Source organism: Notolabrus celidotus, chromosome 11 (assembly GCF_009762535.1).
Source record: "Notolabrus celidotus isolate fNotCel1 chromosome 11, fNotCel1.pri, whole genome shotgun sequence".
Taxonomy (NCBI): domain Eukaryota; kingdom Metazoa; phylum Chordata; class Actinopteri; order Labriformes; family Labridae; genus Notolabrus; species Notolabrus celidotus.
This window is the reverse complement of record NC_048282.1, coordinates 10852301-10878034: the sequence shown is the minus strand read 5'-3', so window position 1 is coordinate 10878034 and position 25734 is coordinate 10852301. Positions and strand designations below refer to the sequence as shown.

General features: G+C 40.5%; 1 protein-coding gene and 1 long non-coding RNA gene across 5 annotated transcripts in view; one reads left to right on the top strand and one right to left on the bottom strand.

Annotated features, from left to right (window-relative positions):
• The window catches only part of vps13d (vacuolar protein sorting 13 homolog D), a 62489-nt gene extending 47069 nt beyond the window's left edge, over positions 1-15420 (bottom strand). For 3 of the 4 annotated variants that reach the window (XM_034695569.1, XM_034695571.1, XM_034695572.1), the window contains exons 1-16: positions 14888-15420; positions 11278-11443; positions 10251-10328; positions 8886-9076; positions 8422-8502; positions 6159-6275; positions 5858-5962; positions 4437-4607; positions 4195-4295; positions 3804-3972; positions 3044-3145; positions 2754-2943; positions 2370-2552; positions 2050-2180; positions 1891-1945; positions 1564-1731 (exon numbers count right to left, since the gene is read on the bottom strand). In XM_034695569.1, coding sequence (XP_034551460.1) covers positions 1564-1731; positions 1891-1945; positions 2050-2180; positions 2370-2552; positions 2754-2943; positions 3044-3145; positions 3804-3972; positions 4195-4295; positions 4437-4607; positions 5858-5962; positions 6159-6275; positions 8422-8502; positions 8886-9076; positions 10251-10328; positions 11278-11374 — 1939 coding nt within the window. In that variant the 5' untranslated portion in view covers positions 11375-11443; positions 14888-15420. Of the gene's footprint in view, positions 1-1563; positions 1732-1890; positions 1946-2049; positions 2181-2369; positions 2553-2753; positions 2944-3043; positions 3146-3803; positions 3973-4194; positions 4296-4436; positions 4608-5857; positions 5963-6158; positions 6276-8421; positions 8503-8885; positions 9077-10250; positions 10329-11277; positions 11466-14887 lie in introns of all 4 variants that reach the window. The other variant, XM_034695570.1, reaches the window with a different exon arrangement.
• Positions 14934-20188, top strand: LOC117821363. The gene is made up of 3 exons (XR_004632958.1): positions 14934-15313; positions 19533-19592; positions 19736-20188. It is a non-coding gene; the product is annotated as an uncharacterized LOC117821363 (long non-coding RNA).
• Positions 20189-25734: the final 5546 nt, after the last annotated feature.

The window sequence follows — 25734 nt, the reverse complement described above, 5'->3', positions numbered from 1 at the left end:
AAATCAGAGTGTTCGGGTGTGGGGTGTGAAAACCTGCAGTAGAAGCTGTTCAGGTCGTCAGCTAGTCTTTTGTTACCTTCAGGGTGGGGGGAGGGTCTCCTGTAGCTTGTAACTTCACGCAGGCCTCTCCAAACTTCTGAGGGGTCGTTGGCAGAGAAGCTCTGTTTTAACTTCTCAGTGTAGCTCCTCTTAGCTACCTTGATCCCCCTCGTCAGTTTGTTTCTGGCCTGCTTGAACAGGTCCCGGTCCCCACTCCTGTAGGCCTCTTCTTTGGCCTGACGCAGCTTCCTCAGTTGAGGTGTGAACCAGGGCTTATTGTTGTTGTATGTGCAGAAGGTCCTGGTCTGCACACACATGTCCTCACAGAAGTTGATGTATGAAGTCACAGTGTCAGTGAGTTCATTGAGGTTTCCTGATGCAGCTTCAAAAACACTCCAATCAGTGCAATCAAAGCAGGCTTGTAACTCCTGCTTTGACTCCTCCGTCCACTTCTTCACAGTCCTAACTACAGGCTTAGCCGTTTTTAACTTCTGCCTGTAGGTCGGGATGAGATGAATCAGACAGTGATCAGATAGTCCTAAAGCTGCACGGGGGACAGAGCGATATGAGTCCTTTATTACTGTGTAGCAGTGGTCCAGAGTGTTAGACTCCCTGGTGGGACACTTAATATGTTGTCTGTATTTAGGTAGTTCGTGGGTTAAATTTGCTCTGTTAAAATCCCCGAGAATGATGAGCAGAGAGTCAGGATGTTTTTTCTCCACGTCTGTAATCTGGTCAGCCAGGTGCTGTAACGCCTCCGTTACGCAGGCCTGAGGTGGGATGTAGACGCCGACCAGAATAAAGGAGGAGAATTCCCGCGGAGAATAGAAGGGTTTGCAGTTTATGAAAAGAGTCTCCAGATTTGGACTGCATGACTTCTTCAACACTGTGGTATCTGTACACCAACCTTCGTTTATGTAGAAACAGATTCCGCCTCCTCTCGCCTTCCCAGAGAGTTCCTTTACGCGGTCCGCTCTGTGGAGCTGAAAGTCCGGTAAGTGCAGCGAGCTGTCTGGGATGTGTTCACTGAGCCAGGTTTCAGTGAAACACAGGGCGGCGGATCTGCAAAAGTCCGTGTTTCTTGAGTTGAGGAGCAGCAGTTCATCCATCTTGTTTGCCAGGGAGCGGACATTCGCCAGGTGAATGGACGGGAGCGCACTGCGTAACCCCCGCTGTCTCAGTCTGACGAGCACGCCTGCTCGCTTGCCCCGGCGCCGGCGTCTCCGGCAAAGACCATAGAGAGCTGCGGCTCCACCAGCAAGAATCTCTGTGTAACTTAAAGGTTCAATGAAAACCGGTGTAAAAAGTTCGGCAGAGGACTGTCCAATGTTAACAAGTTCTTCTCTGGTAAAAGAAACCAGAGAAGCGGAGCATAAAGATACAAGAAAAGAGAAAAACGCAACAAGTACGAGAGAGCGCAGTACCAGGGCGACCGTCCGTGGCGCCATCTTGGATCTTCTTCCTGATGAAGAAGCTCTGAGAAGCATATTCAGAAAAACTACCATGTGAAGTTGCTGCACGTACCTGAAGTATGAACTCTCCCTTTATAGAAGAACTCAGTCACTTTTTTGATTGCTTGTGGATTGTAGATGATGTTTAGCGGACTTGTGTTCACTTCCAGCCTTCTCTCAAACTTACACCTCACAGGGTTACGCTCGTAAATCATCTCGAACACCGGCGATGAAGAGCACTCTACATTGCACCAAAAAACAAAGATGTTACTTAGAAAGACATAATTATTTTCTTACAAAGACAATTTATTGTCCACTTTATTACTGTTGTAAAACAGTAACAGTATACTCATTACAGCCTTAAATATTCAAACAGGAAGTATCTGGTATTCTATCTTACCAGAAGTGTTGCATGACTGGCTTGACTGCTGGTTGATGGTTACTACGAGTTTGTCCTGCAGCAAGAGACAGATGATAAACACGAGAAGCAAGGGATATCACACTGCAAAATGTATCTCCACATAAAGAACTGTTTTCAGCCCTGTATATTGCATCTCACCGTTTTAGGAGACACCAGGACGGGGAAGATGGTGCCCTGAGTAGTCAGGTCTCTCAGGAACAGACCTCCTAGCTTAACAGACAGCAGGGAGGACTCTGAGCGTGGGAGAGACTCCAACATCACCTTCACCCCTGTGGAGACGAGGTCACAGTGTATTACAGCAAGGCTGCCGTGCACATGCTGTGAGAGGAGTCAACAAGAGTAAACCCCCCACAGGCCCTGAACAGCTAGCAACTTTGCAAGACTTGGCCTGAACCTGGTGCCAGGCTCTTATACTGTAATAGTTTTAAGTATCTGACTAGCTGTCCCAGACAAAATACCTGAAAATTCCAGCTGGATGACCCCACTCTCGTGCAGCGTGCCCTCCCTCCTGTCTTGGTGGAATAACGTGACTCCGCCTTTCTCCAACAAGAACTCAAGCCGAGCGAACAAGTGATCTCTTCTGGTGAACGTGTTCAGAGTGTGAGAGTCCTCTAAGGGATCAAACAGGTCCTCTGTCTCTGCTAGAGAAGCAAGAAGACACCACGATCAGCAGTGAGAATACCTGGGACATTTGGAATCTACTATACTAATACTTCACAGACGATGACTTGAATGTTTAGATTTCACTGAAAAATCTGAAGCAAAAATATATAAAAAAATCTTGAGTAGAAGCTTCTGTTAAAGCCTTTAACATAGATGCCGAACAGAGGAGAGTTTTATACCTAAAATATCCCAGGAGGATGGACTTGGTAGGAGCTCTTCAGGCCTGTCTGGGTCCTGAGACTCTCCATACCAGCCTCCCCAACCCGGGAACCAGGACTGCAGGTACTGGATCATCCCTGAGCTCCCACTCTTGGGAATGGATGCAGGTGTTGGGCAGGGCTGAATCTCAGTGTTGGGCTCTCGTACATTCTGAGAGGAGACAGAGGAAGAACAGCAGACGGACACATTGAGTAGATCCATGAAAGGCACATGTTATCTCATAAAGGCATCTGGAACCAGGAAAGATTACCTCTGCAATCTCTTCCTGTTTTCGGAACCAGTCGTGGACAATGTCTCTGAGACTCTGCAGCTCCTCTAACGTCTGCTCCTCCTCCACACGCTCCAGCTCGCTCTAGATGACCAGGACAAGTGCAAACATCTGATCAGTAATGTGGGATGGAAAATGTGTCATTTCAAAAACAAAGGAAGACTGGAGCAGGAACACCGAAGCTGTCTACAAAAAGGGCCTGAGCCGCCTCTACTTCCTGAGGAGGCTGAGGTCCTTCAACATCTGCAAGACGATGCTGAGGATGTTTTATGAGTCTGTGGTAGCCAGTGCTATCCTGTTTGCTGTGGTGTGCTGGGGCAGCAGGCTGAGGGGAGCGGATGCAAGCAGACTGAACAAATTCATCCGTAAGGCCAGTGATGTTGTCGGGATGGAGCACATTCAGTGCAAGACTCATTCCCTCTAAATGCACCACAGAACGCCACAGGAAGTCATTCCTGCCTGTGGCCATCAGACTGTATAACTGCTCCCTCTGATGATCCTGTACTCTGTGCAATAACCGTGAAATACACTGTGCAATATCCCTGCCACATCAAGATCCTGTATATAATACCTTCATTCCCAGTGCTTTTGTGCATAGCGAACATTCTTTAAGTTATATTGTCAAAATAAAGCCAAAACATGAGGCAGTTTGAATTCAATATCTGGTAGATATCTGGAATAAATGATTAAGTTTGAGAGCATGAGCGATACATTTGCATGAATGTCTTATTAGGTGTTCTACCTCTTCCTGAGGACTCAGTGGGACACCTTTGAGCCTCCTGAAGTACAGACTGGTGTACGTCTGAGCGTCTCGAGCTCGCTTCAGGGCAAAGTCCCAGCTGCCTCGCCGCCGCTGCTCCCTGATTTCACTCAGATTTGCTTCGATGGCAAACATCCACCACTGCCGACAGCTGCAGGGAAGAACAATGTGACAGACTTAAATATATGATTCAAGGATTAAAAGATTTATTACATAAACAATTCGTATTTGGAAATTCAATGTGACATGGTCCCAAGGCTGGGGAGAAGTCAGTGTGGCAAATAAGACTGTTGGATTACTCAGTTTTAGTATCTTTGATTATAAACTGCTTTCAAACTTGACTGAAAACTTTAGTGGTACTGTGTGGACTTACTTTCCAGAAATTGGATCTTTCGGCCTCCACTTTCTGTAAAGCATCTCTCTCTCCCGTCGGTCCAGCTCCTTCAGAAAAGCCATGATCTGCTGGTACTGGATCTACAAGATGACAAACACACTGTTACTGCTACATCTGTGTGCAACAGTCACATCAACTAATAAGAAGAACATAGGTGTGTGTGTGAAATGGTGGTTAAAAGGACTGTTTTGATGCACTCAGCTCCCGGTGTTCGTACAGACCTGTGATAGGCGCAAGGACATCGGCTCCAGCTGAACTTGGCCTTCAATCCGTGGCGTGTTTCTAGACCTCAGAGGCTCCTTGGAGGTGTTTCTTCTTAGCAGCACGGAGGCACACACTGGTTCAAAGATGTACTGATGCTCACGGCTCTGCATACACTGGGTCATTGCTTCCTGTAAGGTCATAGAGGAAGAGTGCTTAGACAGGACCACATCTCCAGAGCAGGACAAAACCTTACTCTAATCAATGCATTTACACTAAATTTGGCTTTGCATCCGTGTATGTAAACCTCAATCTATTGATCATCTCATCAATTACACTCAAGTCATGCCGTATGATCTGTGTCAGAAAGGTAGAAGCCTTTTTCTTAATTCTTAGACGCCGTTATGGATTAAAGAGAGATTCCAGCCGTTTACTGTCACTGCAAATCTATCCACACTTATTACCCGGCTTTTTCACTGATCTTCCGGTTGTGTAAGATTCTTGATTCTGATTGGTCGAATCCCCTCGACAACGGTTATTAAATTTCGCTAACATGAGCAACACTAGAGACAAACTGATCACACGTCATGTCAAATCAATCCACGGAAAAGAGTTCCGGCACATTTTGCTTCTGCTTGTTGACACCACAGACCGTTAGGTGATGTGAAACCCTTAGTGTCCGTTAGCATCAAAACAATGTGGTTAACACGTTTGGTTAGCATGCTAAATCGGCAGGCTACAAACATTTTCCTATTGGATCCTGATCAGCAATATTAGCAACAAGCGGAGCAGGTGAGGGAAACTTTAAGTTACCGGTCTCTACAAAGAAACATAAACCATGAGTGGTGGTGATGATAGCAGCAGGGTTAAAAGTTGTGACATTTCCCTTGTTTATTTTTGAAGGTGTGTGAACCACAGAGCTCAGAGAGGAAGGAAAGCTGAATGAGGACAGTTTCATGTTAAATCGACCGAAACAGGCAGATAAGAATCCATTACCATGGAACGCTAACTGACGTAAAATCATTGGGACTAATTTTTAAAAACTGTGTACATAAATTAATCAAATAATATTTTAATCAACGCTTGTGGCCAACGTGTTTGTATTTTAAGTAGCCAGGTAATGAGCGGGATAGTGTATGGTTAGCAGGTAGTTATGGGAAATAGAATCCTGCATTTGTGTCAGTGTAAGGGTTCCTGATGAAAACTGCAACAAAAAGAGCTTCAGGGCTCCTTTAATGTCAACAACAAATCACATCTCACCCTCAACACAAACAAAAGAATCATTGTCCTTCAATTTGCATGCTTGCGCATATCTATTCTGGTCTTTGTTTGGTCCAGGTCATAACTTAGGACAAATGTTGTCAGAAACAAAAGTGTGCGTCCAATCCTGAGATCTCATACTGCACGGAGAGCTGCCTCGTGGCTGTTAAAGGTCACTGACCTGGATCTGATTTGTGGGCAGCTTTCCCAGCATTTCGCACTGCGTGTCCCAGTAAACACTGAAGTCTTCTATCTCCAGCTGCTTCTGTCTGAGGAGCCTCTGGGCCTGTGAAAGAAAATCAAAAGTTCAAGTCTTAAATTTACTGAGACAGACACATTATAGAGTCTTATGAATATGACACAGGAATGTCCGAAAAAGCTACTAAATACCTCGAAAGAGATGCTAAGTACAAAAAAGCGAGATGAAAAGGAATTTTCTAATTTTAGATTGTGAGTTTAAAATTACTCTCTGTAAACCTTACCGACTCTTTGGAGGGATTCTGAGCGGACACGTTGTTGATGCAGACCCCAAAGGAAAAAGGTTTCTCTGGGTTGGAGAAGTCGTCCTCGAATCTGAGATGCACATCTTGAACTGTCAGCTAGACATAGGACGAAAAAAGAACAGTTCAGTCATAAACTCAGAGTCAAACAATCACAAGTACCAGAAGAGGAAAAGTCACCATCCTGTCATGTCATTAAAAATCAACTGACACACTTAAATGTATTTATTTTGAGATTCCAGATGTTGCTCCTGTTATCATTTCAGGTCTCTGCCTAATGTGGTTAAAAAAAGTGTAAAAGGCAAAATTTACAGCTCTTAACATACGAAAAGTGTCCCACAGTTCAGCTATCTGTAGTAAGTACACAAGGAGTTACTCTTCTCAATTAACAGCCTCTGTAGTGTTCTGAAAGATACTCTTTTAAAATATATTTTGCAAGAAACAGGTGTGCATTATACCCCATATCATTTTTACAGAGCTCATCTCAGGAATGAATCACTTTGTAGGAATCAGAAAGTTAAGCAGATCATGTCAAAGGGTGTTTTTGAAATTGCCTGCCACATACTACCCATAAATGTAGTATGCAGTATATACTGCAAAGTGTGTTTGAAGGTAGTATGACTGTTCTGTTGGATCTGTTCTGCACAGCACCATAAAACTGAGTGCCCGCTGTCACATACGGAAAAAATAAGCAGCAGAACATTAGCGCTGTACATTGTGGGAAAAAGAACTTCTCCTTTAAATTGCAGACGTCTGCTGTGAGAGTTTCATTTTGACACGCAGAACTATATTTGATGTTTCTTCTCTTGCATGATCACCCTTAATTTCCAGGAACATGCAGCACTGCAGAGACCTCTGAGACTCTCTCAAGATGCTCTGTTTTCTAATAAAAATGATAAACAGACTATTACACAGATAAATATAATACAACAGCTTAGCAAACTGATGACCTACCATTTTAGTCTCACTTTTACCCAGGATTTATTCCATCTTATCTTATCTTTTTCAATCCAAGCTGCAGAAAAGTGGAACTCAATCCCGACCGTTATCAGATACTGCTTAAGCTTCAGTGTTTTTAAAACCAAATTGAAATCACTGCTCCAGGCAAACTAGTCATGTGATCACTGATTAAACCTTTGTATACATCAGTCTTATAGATATACGTGTTAATGTGATATACTGGTTGAAGTTTTGTATTGTTTTCAGTTGTTTGAATATCGTCTTTTTAGATTGTTTGTATTTTGTGTTCTTAGATCTTCCTGCTCGGGGACCACAGATGTAAATGAGCTCCATTAGCTCACTCTGGCTCAGCAGTTGTGTTGTGCAAGGTCCCTGTCAACTAAACTAATAAACTTATCTAAACTAATGTGACTTTTTTTCTGAACTTATTTATCAAGTTAAAGTTTAAGTCCGGTTTAAAAGACTCTCACACTGTCTCATTTTAATTTCATTACTAAGGACTTCATAATATATTTACATTTAAGTAGCTTATCATGTATTTATTTCACTTTTATATATTCTAGTTAATTTTTATGGACTATTAGCTTCCTGTCTTAATTTTTAACTTTTTATTCCACCGCCTGTGTTTTCTCATTAAGACCTCACGACAGTGTCTCCTCCACTCAGCTCTTGTTTTTTTTTTTAATTTAGTCTTTTATTTAAATAATGATAAATAATAATTGATGAGACTTATATCTCGCTTTTCTGGGTAATCAAAGATGCTTTACTAAAAGTGTGAAAAATAAAAGAAATTCCCAAATTTCCAAAATAAGTAAATCACAACAAAGACAGAGGAACAAAGGTGGTTCTTAAATGAGTGAAGAGAGTCAGAGTTGCGGATGTGTGGAGGGAGGGAGTTCCAGAGAGTTGGGGCAGCGATGGCAAAGGCTCTGTCCCCCAAGGTACGGTGCCCCTGTATAATGATTTCTTTACCTGAATATGCAGTGCAGTGTGGGGTCTTATTGGTTGTCTACTTAATTTTATTTCATTACTATAATTTTTTGTTTATGCAGCACTTTTTGTTAGATTATTGTTGTATGAAAAGTCTTTGATAAGTCCTCAGCATATTTTTCAATTTCTTGTTCTGTCCTTTCAGAAAGGTGTTGATTCGATGACCGTATAACTTCCAGTAAGGGTATATATGTTAACTTGGTTTATTTTCATTGATACAAATCAGATAGACATTTTACATCGTCACTGAACAACCTGCAGAGTGTCACTTTTTATGATTTAGTCCAACCCTTACCTCAATGTTTTCCACAATCCTGGTGACCACCGATGCCGTGACAGAGTACCAGTAAGACTCTCCTCTCTGTTCACACTCACTCTGCAGGAGTCAAACACAAACACATCAGGTCACCACACCATATAACCATGCAATGTTTATTTTTATAATAACAACAACAACAAATATGAAGCTGAATAATTAGGTTTCCTCATTCGATTAACATCATTTGCAACCAGATTCAGAAGAAATGACGTTAACCTTTACCACAACATCAAGAACTAGTCTTTGTCTCATGTTTCCAATCATTGCATAAATTCAACCCATTTCCTGTGAATTAAAAATATATTATGTAATACAAAAACATTTGTGTTGCAACAGACAACAAGTCTTAAGCTAATCTATTGTCTCCAGGCTGCTGTGATGCTCATTACGGCCCATGAGTCTCCATCAGGGCACATTTTCTGAACTTTTAATCCACCTACTTTGAATCTGTCTTCCAGAGCCTTCAGGAGGCGTTTTTTACGCTCTCTCTCCTCCTCTTTCTCCTTCTCTCCATCATACTCCTGCTGCTGGGCGGGGCCGATGATCAGGTTGAGTTGGGACATGGAGATGACCCAGGGGTCGCTGTGAGGCCGGTAGAAAGGGATCTGCAGAGTAATCTTTCCTATGAAGCCTGGTGAAGACAACAGGAGTACACAGATTACACAAAAAGAAAACTCAGGCCGAGGTCAGGCCGGATAATCTCATTCCGGATAATCCCAGTGTTGTATTAACATTGACAGAGATCATTGAGTATTCACCTGTCATTTTGTTTGTGCTCAAACTATTCCATTCGTTCACTGCGAGAGGTGCTGCTGAGTATGGCTATAAGTTAGTATAAGTATAAGTTATTTTCAAGGTCCTTTTTTAACAAGCATTGATTGATTTCAAACATTGGTATGACTCTGCCTCCGAAAACAGGCGTGATTTAAGATGGGGTTAACTTCCCCTCACTTAATCTTAGAAATGCGTCTTTTTTAGATTGTTGAAAATTAGCCCCCATTAGAAAAACAAAACCAAACTTGCAGCTTGAAGAACAAATATGAAAGATTATGCATGCATTGATAAGTCAAATATTGGAGTGGAAATGCAGATTGACCTTTGACCTTTAACCTTTATGGCTGTAACATATCTATTAAATATAGCAATGCAAAAAGATGAGTTTTTTGGACTCTCTTCTGTAGTTTAAAGTTTGACTTTCACATCACAAGTGTCCTTGAGATCTTCCTCAGACTGATTTTATTCCAGCAGCGAGTGAGCAGGCATGCATGAAGAATGCTGCTCCAGTGTAATGACATTAAAGCACACGTCACCAGACAGGAAAATCCTGATTTGATTTGTGATGGACAGGAGGCTCTGACGGGTTCAGAAGAGTTCAGAGACTAAGACAAGGAGCGCTGACGCTCGAGACGTGTGAGGGAGCAAAAACTTTCAAACAATGTGTGTGTTGGTTTGTCTCTTTCTTTTGTCTCATATGAGCAGATCTGTGACTCTCAAGTCTGAGTCTTTGGAATGCACAAAAAAGGTATTTGGCTATCCCTAATCCAAATTTTCAAAGTTAAAAATCTGATAAAATTTAGATTCATGCATGCACAAAACCCCAATCATCTATTTAGATCTGTAATCAGTAGGATGTTAGTCCTAGGATTTAAGTACCAGATCCTTCTGCTTCATGGAAAAAAGCCCTAATCTCATATCTCAAGCATACACCTCTAACACGACAAAATATCTGTACCGATCAAAAAGCGGTGCTCTACTGGAGTCCAGAAGAGTACAGTACCTGGTCGATAAGCATAAATAGGTCTCACCTGCTTTGACTTCAAACGGCAGGTCGAACTCTCTGAGGGCATCTTTCCGAAGAGGGAGATTCTCCAGCTCCACCGCACCTGAGAAACAACAGGAAACACAAAACACCTTTGTCAACAAGCTTGGACTGCATCACCTGAAAAGTGGAAAACATGGAATCACTGGGACTATTTTTTTAAAAACTGTAAACATAAATCATTTTAAATCAATGAAATAATGTTTTATTTAATGTTGTTTTCCAACGTGTTTATATTTTAAGTTAGTAGCCGTGTAATAAGTGGGATAATGTATGGTTAGCAAGTAGTTATGGAAAATAGAACCAATTCAGGGAGATTCTATTTCCCATAACTACCTACTCGCCACACATCATCCCTTACTTGGTAAATGAACCAGAATTCCACACATTTTTGTACAATTTCCATCCTCGCATATATTTAAATTGTGTGTTGGAAAAGCCATTGCTGACTTTAAGAATGTCAGGTTGAGTGCAATTCACGAGCAGGTGAATGAGCAACAATGAGCACTCATTGTTGGTCTGAAGTGTTTGAGGGAGCTGAAGGGTCTCTGAGGAAAACTGTCATATATGATGTGCAGTACAAATAAACTTTCTTGACTTGACTCAATGTGAAGTATTTTTCTTTTGCAGTATTGGCTCAAATGTCAAACCGGATAGAGTTTACAAAGCAGCTCTCTTGTTTAACTGGTTATGCTCTCAGAAAAGCAAACAGCACGTGTGCAGTCGATCCCTCACGTTGTGCAAGTCTTAAAAATTAGTATTTCACATAACTTGCACGGACTGAAAGTTTGTTTTCCTGAAGACAACTCTCACTTTGGTCGAACTTCACAAACTGACCTTCATGGCATGATATTGAATAAACATCTGAAAATCATAAAAGCAGCATTATCTTCAGCTTCGTAGATTTATTAATCCAGAGACTGAGTATATGCACGCTTGATTTCATACAGGGAAGAGAGATCTTCTGCAGCGTCCTTGGCAAATTCATCAGCCACACATGCATGTGCAGTTACCTTTCAGGAGGGCGATGGAGAGCTGATCTGTGTTCAGGTTGCTGACATATTTTCCCAGGTAGTTGTTCAGCACCCAGGCTACGAGACCTTCCAACATCCTGCCGGCTCAGAGACGATCAGGGCTACTGCAGAGAAATCAGCCCTCGATGGCAGCTGTTATCAATGCCTGATGAAGACAGGACACACATCTGTTGAGATTCAGGGGTTTTATCAAGGCAGTAAGTTGATGCAAACTCAATGCAGAACATGAATACACTCTGCTCTCCTGTTGGGAGATCTACTGTTGTTGTAGTGCATTTTAAAGTTGTGTGAGTTAGTACACAAACAGAGCACACCAAGACTTTAGAGAAGGTCTGATACTTGATGGTGCATGTAGATAGTTCTTTATACAAGACATAAGCACACTGCAATATGATACAACACGATGCAACACACTTGACTGTCCTCTTAGGGTGATTTTTCTTGAATTGGACTCAAGTGTTGCATGAATACGGCTGCGTCCACAGTCGCACAACTACACAAACAACAATCCACATGTAAACAAAGAAGCACAATCTAGTAAAAACATGATTAATATGTAAGCACTGTGACAGATGATGTGCATAATAATGAGGTAGCGGACCAATCACAAGGGCTTGCGGTCCGCGTCGGCTTTACGGGTAGTTACATTTTGGAGGAGGTGCATGTCAGCTACGTGCGTAGGCCTCGGCGTAGGTACGGGAACTACGCGAACCCTCGGCGTAGGCTACGCCGTCAATTCGACGCAGGAGTATAAATCAGCCTTTAGACACTAATTGCCACCCAACGTGAGACAGAAGAAGAAGAAGATGGCATTGAACAGCCAATCATGTCGCAGGGTTAGAGGTAGGCGGGGCTTAAAGGCGGTTTGAGCGGAATGTAAACACAGCTGAAACGAGCGACAGCCACACTGAAGAAAATTCAAAACCTGCTAACTCAAAACAGAGTCGTTAGTCTGACACTGTGCTGACTCATCGCTAACTATTAACTTAACATACTTCATTAAATAAACTTTCAGGATGTGAGTAAATGAAGAGCACAGACACAACTTCTTCTTTTGAATATTCATGAAATAATGATTTGATATTTATCGTGATAATTATCAATATCGACTGATGTGAAAAATTCTATTGTGATAACATCTTTTTCGATATAGCCCAGCTCTATATGTATGTACCTTTCTGGCATGGCGTTGTCATTTTATTACAGATTTTATGGTTTCATTTGGTGAATTTAAGATGTTTTTAACTTAACAAAGACTTTTAAATAATCCAGACCATGCATTCATTTCATTTTCCAGACTGTCCCATGCCACACCCATCCTCAAGTCTTTGCATTGGCTCCCCTTTGAGTTCAGTATCCAATTTAAAACTCTTGTGACTGTATAAAGCGTAACACATGGTCAAGCTTCAGCAGGACTTTGAGGTCCTCTGATGAGGTTTAGCTGGCTGTCTCTCGCCCCAGACTACGGACTAAAGGAGACAGTCCTTTTGAGGTTGTTGCTCCGAAACTTTAGGACTGTCTTCCACTGGAACTGAGAGCTGTGGACATGTTTAAAAAAACAGTTTAAGACCCATTTGATAAGTTGAGGCTCTGTTTGACCTGCCTGCTTTTATGTCACTATTTCTATGCTTTGTTATGGACTTTTTTCAGACCATGACTAAATTAAGGCAAATGCTGAAATGTACTGTCATGAGTCATCTACAACAGACTGCAGATTTACACTGGGTTGTCCCTTTTTGACAAACCCTTTCACAATGTTTGATATTCTCAGGTGGCTCCTCTGGACATAATACACCAATTTCACTTCTATCACTTTTATTTAATGCATCAATTTTAACTATCCTGATAGTTTAAAACATTATTTTATACCTTATACTTCTATTTATATATTGAGAAGTTCAGACCATTTCCTGACTGGAATTATTTACCATTAAATATTCGTTCTTTTCAGTAAAGCCTTCACTGTTCCTTTTTTTTCCTTTACTAATTGATTCATTTGTTTTTATCATTGCTCCTTTATTTTGGATGGTACCTAGTCTAAGGTTGTACCAACTACCTTTTAGTTGTTGTCGTTGTTGTTGTTGTTGTTGTTGTTGTTGTTGCTGTTGTTGTTGTTGTTGTTGAGTTGGTTGTCTGTCTGTGGTTCTCTGAATTATGAGTGTTTCATTATATATTTTGTCTAGTACTCTACTTTTCTCTTTTTGTGATTGTCTGTTTGTTGAGGTGATACATCTCAAGAGGTTTATCTCGCTAAAATAACTGTCTGATAAGCTAGACTAAAGTCCCCTAAATCCAGTGGTGGACCGTAACATAGTAAATCTACTTAGGTACTGTTTTTGAGTATCTGTTCTTTACTTGAGTTTTACTTTTTGGGGGGGATCTAATAACTTTTACTCCAGTACATTAGAAAGAGAAATATCATACTTTTGACTCCTCTACATTCCTATCAATGCTCTAGTTACTCACTACTTTTGCTTTAAAGTCAGCTGATGAACTTTCTTTTCTGAAATCAGATCCCAAAGACCGTAAACTGTAGCCGTACCTCGGTTGATCGTAGATTAAACACAGATCAAACGTTGTTCAGATCAGTCTTTTCATTTAGTCGTGGTGATTATTACTATGGCTGAGAAGCATGATGATTCTTTACCCGAGCACCATGGCCACATTTTAAACCCACGTTTGAGGTTTTTAAATAAAGAATGATTGTTTGTATTGTTGTAAATATCTGATCTGTTTACCACACGAACTTCATCACAGCCTACAAAACATCACCATCTAACCTGAGAAAGCATGAGGAGGTCTGTAGCTAACACACTGGTTTTATTCCAGATGAACATTTTAAACTTGTCTGTGCTTTAGTTACTTAGTTTATATTTCGTGGTCTACATCTATGATATGAAAAATGTTTTCTAGATAAACATTACGTAGCAGAATGTACACCCATGAATTCTTGACTGCACTCATGGTTTGTGAAAATACGTTTGGAGGTATTTTAAAAATTACTTTGAATACTTCAGTATTTTTAAAAGCAAGTACTCCGGGACTGTAACTCAAGTAATAATTTGACAACTTTCACCTGTATTGGAGTAATATTTGACCAGGAGGATCTATAATATGACTTCAGTAATGAAGACATGTACTTTGTCTGCCTAAATGTAATGTGTTCATGGTTAGATTCTGTCATGATGAAGCCACCTAACATTAATGAACAAATGTAGCTTCATTAGATTATGACACATTTGTCTTGGCTTCTCTTAGTCCTTGTTTTCTTTATCTCTTGACACTGACAGTTGTACGTGAATAGCTTACCTGACATGAAAATCATTGTGTTTGTAAGTACAGCCTTAAAACAAACAATCCAAGGTCCCTTCCTCTGTCAGGCCCTTGGTAGACTGCCCACTTCTCCCCTACTACGACGCCCATTATAGCTCCCACAAGGCTGCATGACTGATCAGTCTTTGGCAGGGTGACAGTAACTTTAAGATACTTACAGTTGGCAAAGAAGCATCATACAACAGCTATACACTTGAGTTAATGTTATGTTTACATACAGCAGCGAATCTGAAGGTGTTACTGTAGCTTAACATACCGCCAGAGACGACTGTTGTAGCTCTTCATCGACTTATGGACCCATCTTCACCGAGTCTCTGCCCGCAGGGTGCCTCAGTCCATGGGCGCTCATGTCCTGTCAAACCTCCGAGGACAGCACCACAGGGACAGCTAGCCTCACAGAAACAGCATCAAGAGGACCACCAGGCTGTGTTTCCACGGTCACTCCCAGATGACAGCCAGACTAAGCCTGAGCGACAAAGATGAAGAACTTCTCGTAAAGCGTTCACCTCAGACTAAGCGTGCTGTAGGGGACGGACGGGACAAGGTTGTGATCCAACTTAGCTAGTCACTTAGCTAACACTAGCATGCGCAGTTTGAGTGCTCACAGCGGGAGTAAAGACAGCTGGCGGCGATTAAAAGTCGGAGGTGGAACTATCCGCTCTCGTTTTCACAGAAAACACAGGTAATCCTCCCAGGACCACAGGTTAGCTGCTGTTTTTCGAGACTTCAGAGGTGCGTGTCACTGCATCGTAAATAAACACACTTCCTACTAACGCTGAACTTCCAACACATACTTCCGGTCACGTGACCAAAACAAACCATTCCTCCTGTGACGCGTTAACACGACCGGGATAACCTGATATTAAAACCATCTACTGTTACACTAAGAGAGCCCTAATGTATGAATCAAACACCTATTATGGACTATTCAAAAAATGTATATATTTTTTTGAATAATGTTGTCAGCTTTAGAATATCTTAAAATACACAAATCAATGTACATGAAAGTGAAACTAATGTTACTGTCTTACATAAAGCCATAAAAAAAAGAATACAGAGACAGTTCTTGGAATTGGATATGTACCAGTCACCTTATTGTATTTTAAATATATTACTACTTACCATGTTGTTTACATTTGCATCTTTGATCAGTAATGAAAAAAGTCTACTGTTAAATTTTGCCATTGGAAAAAATACAGAGTTTTAGCAGTTTATAATAATAATAATAATAATAATAATAATAATGAAAATAATAATAATAATGATAATTCATAGGATTTATATAGCACTTTTCTTAATACTCAAAGTCGCTTTACATAAAATAAAAGGTAAATAAAACAGAACAAGGACAGAGGTGTGGCGGGGTAGAGGTCATGTTTTGGATCCTTTTGGAACAGGTAGGTCTTGAGGTGGTTTCTGAATGATTGAAGTGAGTCAGAGAATAATATATTTATTTTAATTTTAGATATTAACAGAGCTGAAACTAAGTTTAGTAAGTCTTTGTTGCTTTGTTAAGTGTTTGTTAAATAAGATTAACCTTTTTTTAAATATTGGTTCCAAATAGTGCATCTCCTTACTGAAATGTTAATTCGATTTATTTTCCAAAGTATCTTGCTCCCTGAATTTTTAAACTATCAGTGCGTCTTCACAGAAAACTGTTATTATATAAACAATAATTTATGTTTTGTGGACTGCCATGAAAGGGACAAACGAGGGACCTCAAACACATCATGAGCACATAATAGGGAGAAGTAACATTGGAGGTTTCCTCCACATGGTGGTGCTGTTTACTGGGACTTCCTTAAATCTGTATTCACAATCTTACAGCATCTACACATTATAATGGGCCACTTGAAAATTCAAAAATGTTAGAAAATAATATTAAAAATGATTCAGAAGTGGCAGACAAAACAGTAAATACAGTCAATAAAAACACGCTACTCATAGAAAATATACAAAGAGGGGTCTCAAAGTTGTAAGATGTCTATCTCAGAGGTTTCTTCTCTTAGTAGCAGAGCAATAGAGACAAAAATAAACTAATAAAGATAGATGAAGATGGCTTCACATGTCAGAGTATTTCCCTGAAGTGTGGTTAAATATCAGTTAGGGAAAGATACAGTAAATTATATTTTTTTATGGTAATAGTTTATTAAAGTTTATTTCCTCTAGATCAGATAGCTGACAGACTGGAGTGCTATCCCAGTTGCAAAGTGGTCCAGGAGCATTTCGTTTAACCTTACTCTCCAATCATTATATCTAAAGGTGCAATAACACAAATAAGGAAAACAGCATCCTGCATGGTGATTAGACTGTTTAAAGATCTGTTAACTTATCAAGCATGAGTATATTACGAAGTAGCTATGCAGAGGATTAAGAATACGGTGGGACATTCAGTGATTTGTGTGATGTTGACTGATGTGGACTCAGGGAGTGAGCAGGGAGGTGTCTGGAGCTCCTGACTCAACAGAGGACACACTGGACGTCAGAGAGGCTGTTTTGTTCTCCTGTTCAAGAGGTTCTTATGTATTGTGACCCATTTATGGAGGTCTTTCTCTAATAAACAGCAAAACTCCAAACATAAAGAAATACAAAGTGATAGAAAAACTAACAGTTTAATGAACAAGACATGTGTGGACCTCTAATTCTTTCTCAGAAAGGTAAAAATATGGTTCATTAAAATGTTTCTGTTTTGGTTTCTCATACACTCTTGCTTATTTCAGTTTGTACAGCCTTTAACTGCTAAAAAATATATCATAATTAAGATATTAGTTAACAGATTATTAATTGTTCTGATTATAACATCAAATAAAATATTTTGTGGAAAATGAGGGTCTTTCAAAGTTCTAAAATTTAATCTTTAATTCTGCACATGGTCCACACATACAAGTAATAAAGTAGTCTTTTATTTGTTTGATATTATGTTTAATGTTTTCTGATATGTCAAAGCCTAAATAAGAAAGATGCAATAGGTTGTGTATAGGAATACGTTTAGATTGTAACTCATTTTCTTTGAGCAAAAGGATCAGATTTTCTTGCTTTCATGTGATTTGCAGACAAAAGACAGAGAAACATAGTGAAGAAAAATTTAGAGAAGATGATGTTTGATGCCTGCTTTCTATTAAAAAGAGTAAGCTACTCTTTCTTTAACTAACTCTAAACTTGAAACAGCACAGTGCGATCAGCGGTAATGAACACGGCTCTTCAGAGGAAAGGATGTCTTTGATGAAAACACAAGCTCATGCTTGTCCAGGTTAAAGATGTGTAGAGAAAAGTTGCCAAGGAAGCAGTGCTGTCGCCTCCTTCCTTGTGCTAGATGGAGGAAAGAGAAAATCAGTAACACTAGCAGAAGAGACCATGTGAGCGGCGGCCCTGAGAGCTGCAAATAAAGAAAACAAAAAGAATCAGAAAAGATCACTTTAAAAACAGAAGCTCACACTTCTGTAAAGTGTTTTCTAATATTACTGTTTCAAAATGAAGGCCTAATCCATCAATCAGTCTTTATCTATATAGGGCCAAATCACAACAAATGTTTTCTGAAGACTCTCTCCAAACAGAGCAGGTCTAGACTGTACTCTATGTGATATTATTATTAACAAAGACCCAACATCTGTCCCAACATCAGACTGAGTCCTGTCTGTAAGTTGGGGCAGGATAAGATCCAGTCCCAACTTACAGATAGGACCCAGTCTGATCTCAACTTAATCCACCATGAGCAGAGGACTTTGCAGCATTTAGCAAGTTACAGTGGCAAGAGAGGGAGATGAAGAGAGAGAGAGAGAGAGAGAGAGAGAGAGAGAGAGAGAGAGAGAGAATACCCATCCATTAGTACTCCACAGTGCTTACATCTGTTTCCTAAAAACACAGATTTTAAAGCTGCATTTGTAACCAATGATGTCATCACTGCAGAGTTTCAGATCTCTTAAAATCAGTGGAAATCCCTGAAATCTTTTTATATCACAGGACTTTACTGTCTTTAACTGACCATGCTTATATCTGTAAACAGAAAACCAAAGTCATACTAATATAGACTAAATTCACGTTTTAAATCTCCCCTCTTCATCTCTGGCACACTGGAATCCTTTCCATTTCATTACATTAATTTCTTCTTAAATTACCCTTAATTCACACTGCTGCAAATTAAAGGAAATAAAAGGTACAGTCCTTCTACAAAACTCTCCACAGTGCCAGGATGTGTGCACACTGCACAGAGAGCAGGAGGTGTTGGGGTGGTATGGAGCATTTTGGCATTCATAGGAGCAATCTCTGACTGCTGCATACTTCTTCAACTCTCTTGTGTTTGGTTGTAAGTTACTTACCATAGACCTTTCTTGAGTCCGTGAGCTCCCTTGTCTCATACGTTCCTCTGGATCTCTACCATAGACGGCCTGCTGCCGTGGATGTGCCAGACTCCAGCTGCTATCATCTCTCTCTCTTCATCTCCCTCTATCCCTCTCTCCAACACAGTCTCAGCAGATGTCTGTCTAACATGAGTCCTGTTCTGCTCGAGGTCTCTGCCTGTTAGAGGAAGTTTGTCCTTGCCACTGTAACTTACTAAATGCTGCAAAGTCCTCTGCTCATGGTGGATTAAGATGAGATCAGACTGAGTCCTGTCTGTAAGATGGGACTGGATCTTATCCTGTCTTGATGTTGAATCTTTGTTAATATAACAGCACAGTCTAGACCTGCTCTGTTTGTAATGAGTATTCAGATAAAATTTGCTGTGATTTGGCACTATTTTATTAAAGATTGATTGATTGATTGTTTAATGAAAATCATCCCTTAAGATAGATAGATATTAAACATCCACAACATTTTCCTAAGAGTAATCTTTCCTGGTTGTCAAGTGGCTGCAGCGTGGTATCATAGTAATTTAAGATATGTTATTTCTGCTTTTATACTAGCACTCGCCAGATCTGGACCTGGACTTGAAAATTTGCTGCATTCAGACTCTGAAGATGAGGGTAGGAGACTCAGACTAATTTGTTGATAGATTGTTTTTCCGTACAAGGCCCTTCCTCTTGCACGTGTGTTCACCTGCATGCATGTTCATGTACCTGTGAGGATGCCTGTGACTCACCTGGACTTGAATCCAATTTTCCTGCAGTGACTTGGACTCAAACCGGGACACTGGCAACTCCTGGACTCGACTGCACTACTGGTGTGTCCAACCTCCTCTTTTTTATCACACCGTGCACTTTGCTGTGGAACTGGATGTGAGCTTTCCACGTGAGTGATTGATAGAAACATTATATAACCAACATAATCCATAACATGATCCACTTCCACCTTCCTTTTAATAAGCAGTCTTAATTTGTCTCAGTTCCAACCTTGCCCACAGCTGACATGTGTTGCAAAGAAAGAGCACAATACAAACATGACATGCACACTCCAGCCTCCCCCTCACCACCCACGCACACCCAGCAGTACTCCGGGCAGATGTGGATCCTACTCTACACTACTGCTGACACTGATAAACCCTATAGCCCATTGGCTGGCTCTTATGTCGCCTCCCCTCTTAATCCAGGGCAGCCAGGCCCACAGTGGAGCAGGAGCCATCTGTTCTACCTCACAGATCCACTATCAGGCTTCTGCATCTGCATGAGCCATCATTACACACACACACACACACACACACACACACACACACACACACACACACCCACATGCACACACAACATACACACACACACACACACACACGCACGCACGCACACACACACACACACACACACACACACACACACACAACACACACACACACACACACACACACCGGTTTCTTGAAGTGATTCTTGTGCCTCTCACGTTAAATCAAAAAACACCATAAAGGATACAGAGGCACACACTGGTGCACAATCCATGCAGGGTTAATAAAAATATGTTATTTTTAAACAGATGTTTCTTGAAATGTGTCTGAAATGTATTCATTTCAGCTGCACAAGAAAAACTAAGCTGATAATGCTTTTTTTTTTAAAGAGACAGAACATGTTTTGTGCTGATATCAACAACATTAATCTGACATACTTAAAGCTCCTGTAAGCAATTTTCAGTTTGCTTTTAATTTGGGGCCCCATGTGGACAAGCTAATCCCTCTAATCTATGTGCCGATCTTCTTCTGTAAATGTTATAGTCATGTTTCCTGTCAAAAAAAAAACCTCGTACTATCTTTTAACGGTCAAATGAGGTTATCCTAAGTTGTGGAGTAAAGTTCAGTGCCTGACTCCTACCCCCTCGCAGCAGTTACAGGCATTAAAACGTATACATTTGAAATTGTCAGTTTTGTTGATGGTCTAGCTTACTTTTGCAGGTCATAGAAAGGACTCACTGTTCATTTCAGTTCATTTTATTGTCAGAAAAAAAACTAGAGTGCTGAGAGTTTTGTAAGTTCCTGTGTTTAAGCACACTCTACTAAATAAATATGTGAGGATGTGATGTGTGTGTAATTTTTAAGTATTTTGATAAAGATTTGATTTTTTTTAGTTGGTCTGTGTTTTTGGTTGGGACTCAGATAAGTCAACAGCTATTAAATACGTTGCTAAAATTTTACATAGACATACTGTAAATGTTGTATGAAGAAGAAAAGCTTGATGTTGGCGAAGATGTCAAAGATGTGTTGGTATGACTTCTGTTCTGTTCCCAGTGTGGAGCAGTAAGGGCCTGTGTCCACCAACATCAATTTTCACACATGCAGCACCCTCAACCTTAATTTCAGAGCACTTCTCATAGCTGTTCACTGTTGTTAGGTTATAAAAGTTGTCTTAGGGCACCTATGCTTCCCTCAGTAGTTGCAGTTAAGTCTGTATCAAAACATTCTGCAGGCTTCAAATTTTATTTTATCATTATCATTTTTTAATGAAATTTTACAAAGAATACGTTGATGGAATTTGTGTTGTATCATGAACAGTAGCTTTAGACCTGGAAACTGTAGCCTTGAAAAAAAATGAGTGTTGTTAGTTTCTCTTCTGTACAAGCCTCTGCCATTGGTTTTGACAAACTTGATACCAGAAGTCCTGCCCCTTCTTGATTTTGATTGGTCATTGGTGGAGCAGTGACATTCAAAATTTGAAGTGTTTTCAACTGAACAACGTGAGGGCAGTGACAGCAGACAATGACTGATCCATTTTTACACTGTGCGCCAAAAAAACGCTTCACTGCATTAGTTTTGTAGAGAAATGGGTGCTGCCAGTACAAGAACTGCTGTTAGTCGAAACAGGCCCTAAAGTATTAATTCTATTTGTGATCAAATATTTTGTTTGGTTGTAGTCCCTGGGGAAAGCAAGAATATAAATCACCCAGAGACTTATGTACATAGCAGCTTATAAGCAACCTCGTCATTTGTTTTTTTTGTTTGCACATATTTTTCACAAAAGGGCTGCAATGGAAATAAAAGAGTTATTTGAACCCTAACCGTTACTTTTTTTCCTTGAAGGAGCATTGATGCATTCTCTAATTTCTAGATTCAATACATTTTTGTATAAAAGTGAGACAATTGTTGGAAAAAAATTATCTTGCACCAGCTTCACCAACTATTACCCTTGGGAACAATGACAGTGCACACTAAAACTGTGTATCGACAACATATCCTTAAAATATGGGAGAGTAAAAAGAGAAATAAAATACATTTCATTAAAATAATGTATCTCTTATTGCAGCAGACAGCAAGTAAAAATCCATCCTACTTTCACCATCACATGAGGCAGACCTCAATGTTGTATCCCCAGCTTTAGACATACAGGCAGGATCTTCAGGACATGCAGAGTTAACGGTTGACACCTTCAGTGGGGACAGCCGGATCCTGGGGCAAAAGTGTCCACAGCCGGGACAAACAAGAGGAGGTGGTAAGTAGGTCAATTTTTCCGCTGCTGGATTCAGACTGATGTTATCTGGGGATGTAACACTGTGAGGGCAGGAAGACACCACCATGTCCTCACTGTAAATTATTAAGAAGATTGTACCATGTCGTGTGTGTCTGCCCTCAGGTGAGGCAAGTTTGTGCCTGTGCAGCTCTGCAAAAAGAAGAAAGTTCAGAGTTCTGCACAAAAGTAACTCAGGAAACAGGATTTGGATGCATCTCTTGTTCTGCTATGTTTCCACTGTGACTTTAGGCCTTAATGGGAAAACCTTCAAAACCTAATTTTCAGACAGTTCTCCCACTGTCTTCGTCATTGTATCATCCTCCCAGCACGGTGCTAAGAGTGAAGGATGCAGAATGGCCTTATCTCTCTTTACCTCATGCTGTGTTCACCTATGAGTGCACTGAAGTGTGCTCCTCTGTCTGGTTTCTTAATAGGCTTTGTTTCTGAGCCATTCAAGAGGCTGCCATCTCACTTTGCAGCACACACGATCACAGACTTCTGCTGTCAGAGCTCACATCTTTGTTTAAACACTGAAAGAAATCCTTTCCCCAGATGGCTACATGCACAGAAACTTTTGTGGTCTGATTACTGATAGTTTTTCTTTCTTTAAGAGGATTAACAAACTGCAGATTAATACTGTACGCACTCTGTAAATCCACAGTTCAGAGGGCCTAATCCCTCTCTTGTCCTGCCAGACGTTTAATGTAAAACATCTGCAACAAGTGTTGAGTTTCATTAACAGCACAGCGAGCATTGATCTAAACATATGCAGAAAGCAGCGACCATTAAAAACAAGCTTTCTATAAATTGTCCTACCGTGAAGTGATGAAATTAACTGGAAATGCAAACCTTAAACCGAGATGCTGCTGTAAAAATAAATATTTCAAACTATTCAGACGTGGGTTGTCTGACTGAGCTAATTGTAGTGACAGATCATTTATCTGACATGCATTTTGACATCAAAGTTTGACCACAGACTGTATAATAAATGGATGTAGCATCCATGATGTCACCCATCTTTTTCTAAAGTGCTGTTTTGAAGCTGATTGTTGGCAGGTGCCATATTGGAAATGCTTAACTCAATCTAAATTCCATCGAGCTAGTGTGAGGTAAAGAGGCGAGCTTTGAGCCTCTTTGCTAAAAGCTATAGAGTTCCCGTCTGTCAATCAGCTGTGCTTCTCATTAAGGAAAACTTGTAATCTTAATATCTTCAAAACTGCAATGTTATGAAAAATGAATCGCAGTACACTGTGTGCTGAAAGAGAAATGAGCTATTCAGACCTAAACAGATTTTTGCTGTAAACATGTTTAGTTCTGCTGTAAAGATCATGTTTTTCTGAATGGGTGTGTATGTGGTTTCTGGTGCTTTTGGAGCCAGCCTCAAGTGGACACTCAAAGAACTGCAGTTTTTAGCACTTCTTCATTGGCTTTAATTATTTCGTCCAGTTTGCCGCTTGAGTTTGAACCATGTACCATCTGTTAACATGGCGTAGGCGGACCAGTACTGCAGACTACATGTTTTGGTTTCACTTTTGGGGAGCCATCATGTCATCTATTTCATATACAGTCTGTGGTCTTGACTAGAATTACTACCTTGTGAATGAACTCTTCCACAACCAACCAATTCATTTCTCAGTGTTTTATTTTTCTGCAGATCCCTCTTGGGACAGAACAAGGAATGAGCAGTGGAGCTTTGGTAGACAGTCCACCAACTAATCTTGGATGCCGATGTACTCTTTACAGACATAAAAACTGATCAGATGTTAGACATGTCCCCAATGTTACGTTGACACCAAACCTCAACACTTGCTTAATTCGTACGAGTAACTCGCTCTATTCGGGTGAAACCAAAGATGTTAATCTTGCGAGAACTGAGGGGTTCTCTTTAAACGCCACTCCAGTCTGTTGTCATCAAACAAGGTTGACCTCGACTACATTGAATGGTGAAGCCGGTTCTGCTAAAGGGGGCAGAGCTAACTTGATAGTACAGCCAATAGCTAGAATCAAGTAACAGACAAAAGTTTTTAAAATTGACCAGATAATCTGACCTCCTAACTCACTTTCCTCACATGAGTCGTGTTTATTCCTGATTCCATAAAAACAGGTAGAGTCATAGTTCAGGGAAGCTGCACAGAGATACAATCAATGTGTCCCATATCTTCCAGATGAATGAACCTCTGCTGGTCATGGGTACATCACAGGGGAATCTGCATGCTTATTGGCATCGTGAATTTGTGCCATTCGTGCAAATCACGTCGCCCAACAAGAACTTGTGTCTTTACATTGACCTTACATGTAATTCACTTGCTTGAATGATTGTATTCACGTTTGGTGTGAATGCAACGTAAGGGCTCTTCTGTGACACTCAAGAGTTACAGACCTCTTACCTTGGATCAGAAAAATGGAAACACTTCATGCTTGAGTTTAATCTGATATTTTTGCTGAATCTAAAAATACTTCCTCCAGTTACCTTCCTGAAACATTTCACTAGAAGAAGCAACCTAAAAAACGCCTACAGTACACCCTACATACTCTCATAACAATGCTAAGAAAGCAGTTTAATGAAATACAGTGAACACAAAATTCATATTTGCTTGCTCTCAGATGAAGCTGAGAACACATCTTATTGTTTCCTTTTGTTTGAGTGATTACATCACATTTGGAAGATACTTTAAGAAGTTGGCAGAAACTCATGACACAGAACAAAATAGACTCACAAAATTCACATTTCAAAGCAAAATAACTTTATTACATAATTTCTGTTATGCTCTGTCGCCCACACCTCTTGTTCCACACGCTGAAAAGTCCTGACAATCCTTGTTCATCCTCAGTAATCATAACACATAAAGCCCTTTCAAAGTGGAGATTACAAATCTAGTTGGCACCCAAGTAATTGCACACTCGGACACGTAGTTTGTCCGCAGAGAGACAGCAAGTCTTTACATGCCTTGCATTCATAGCCCCGAGTATACGACCAGCACCGATACTTACAGAGTACCACTGCTGTTGATTCAGTGCTCGTTTTAGGAGGCTCATTTTCACACAGAGAGAAGACAATACAACGTAGCAGTGAGAGAGACCTACATGGAGATGAGACTGGGCATTCGAAAATCAGGATGAAGTCCACTAACAATGACTGACATCTGCAAAAGTAATCCTTTAGAACGGACCAATTAATATGTCAACAAAAATACAAACATAGATTTGGGGCTTTCTGGTGTCATCAGGTTGGAACAAAACAATGCAG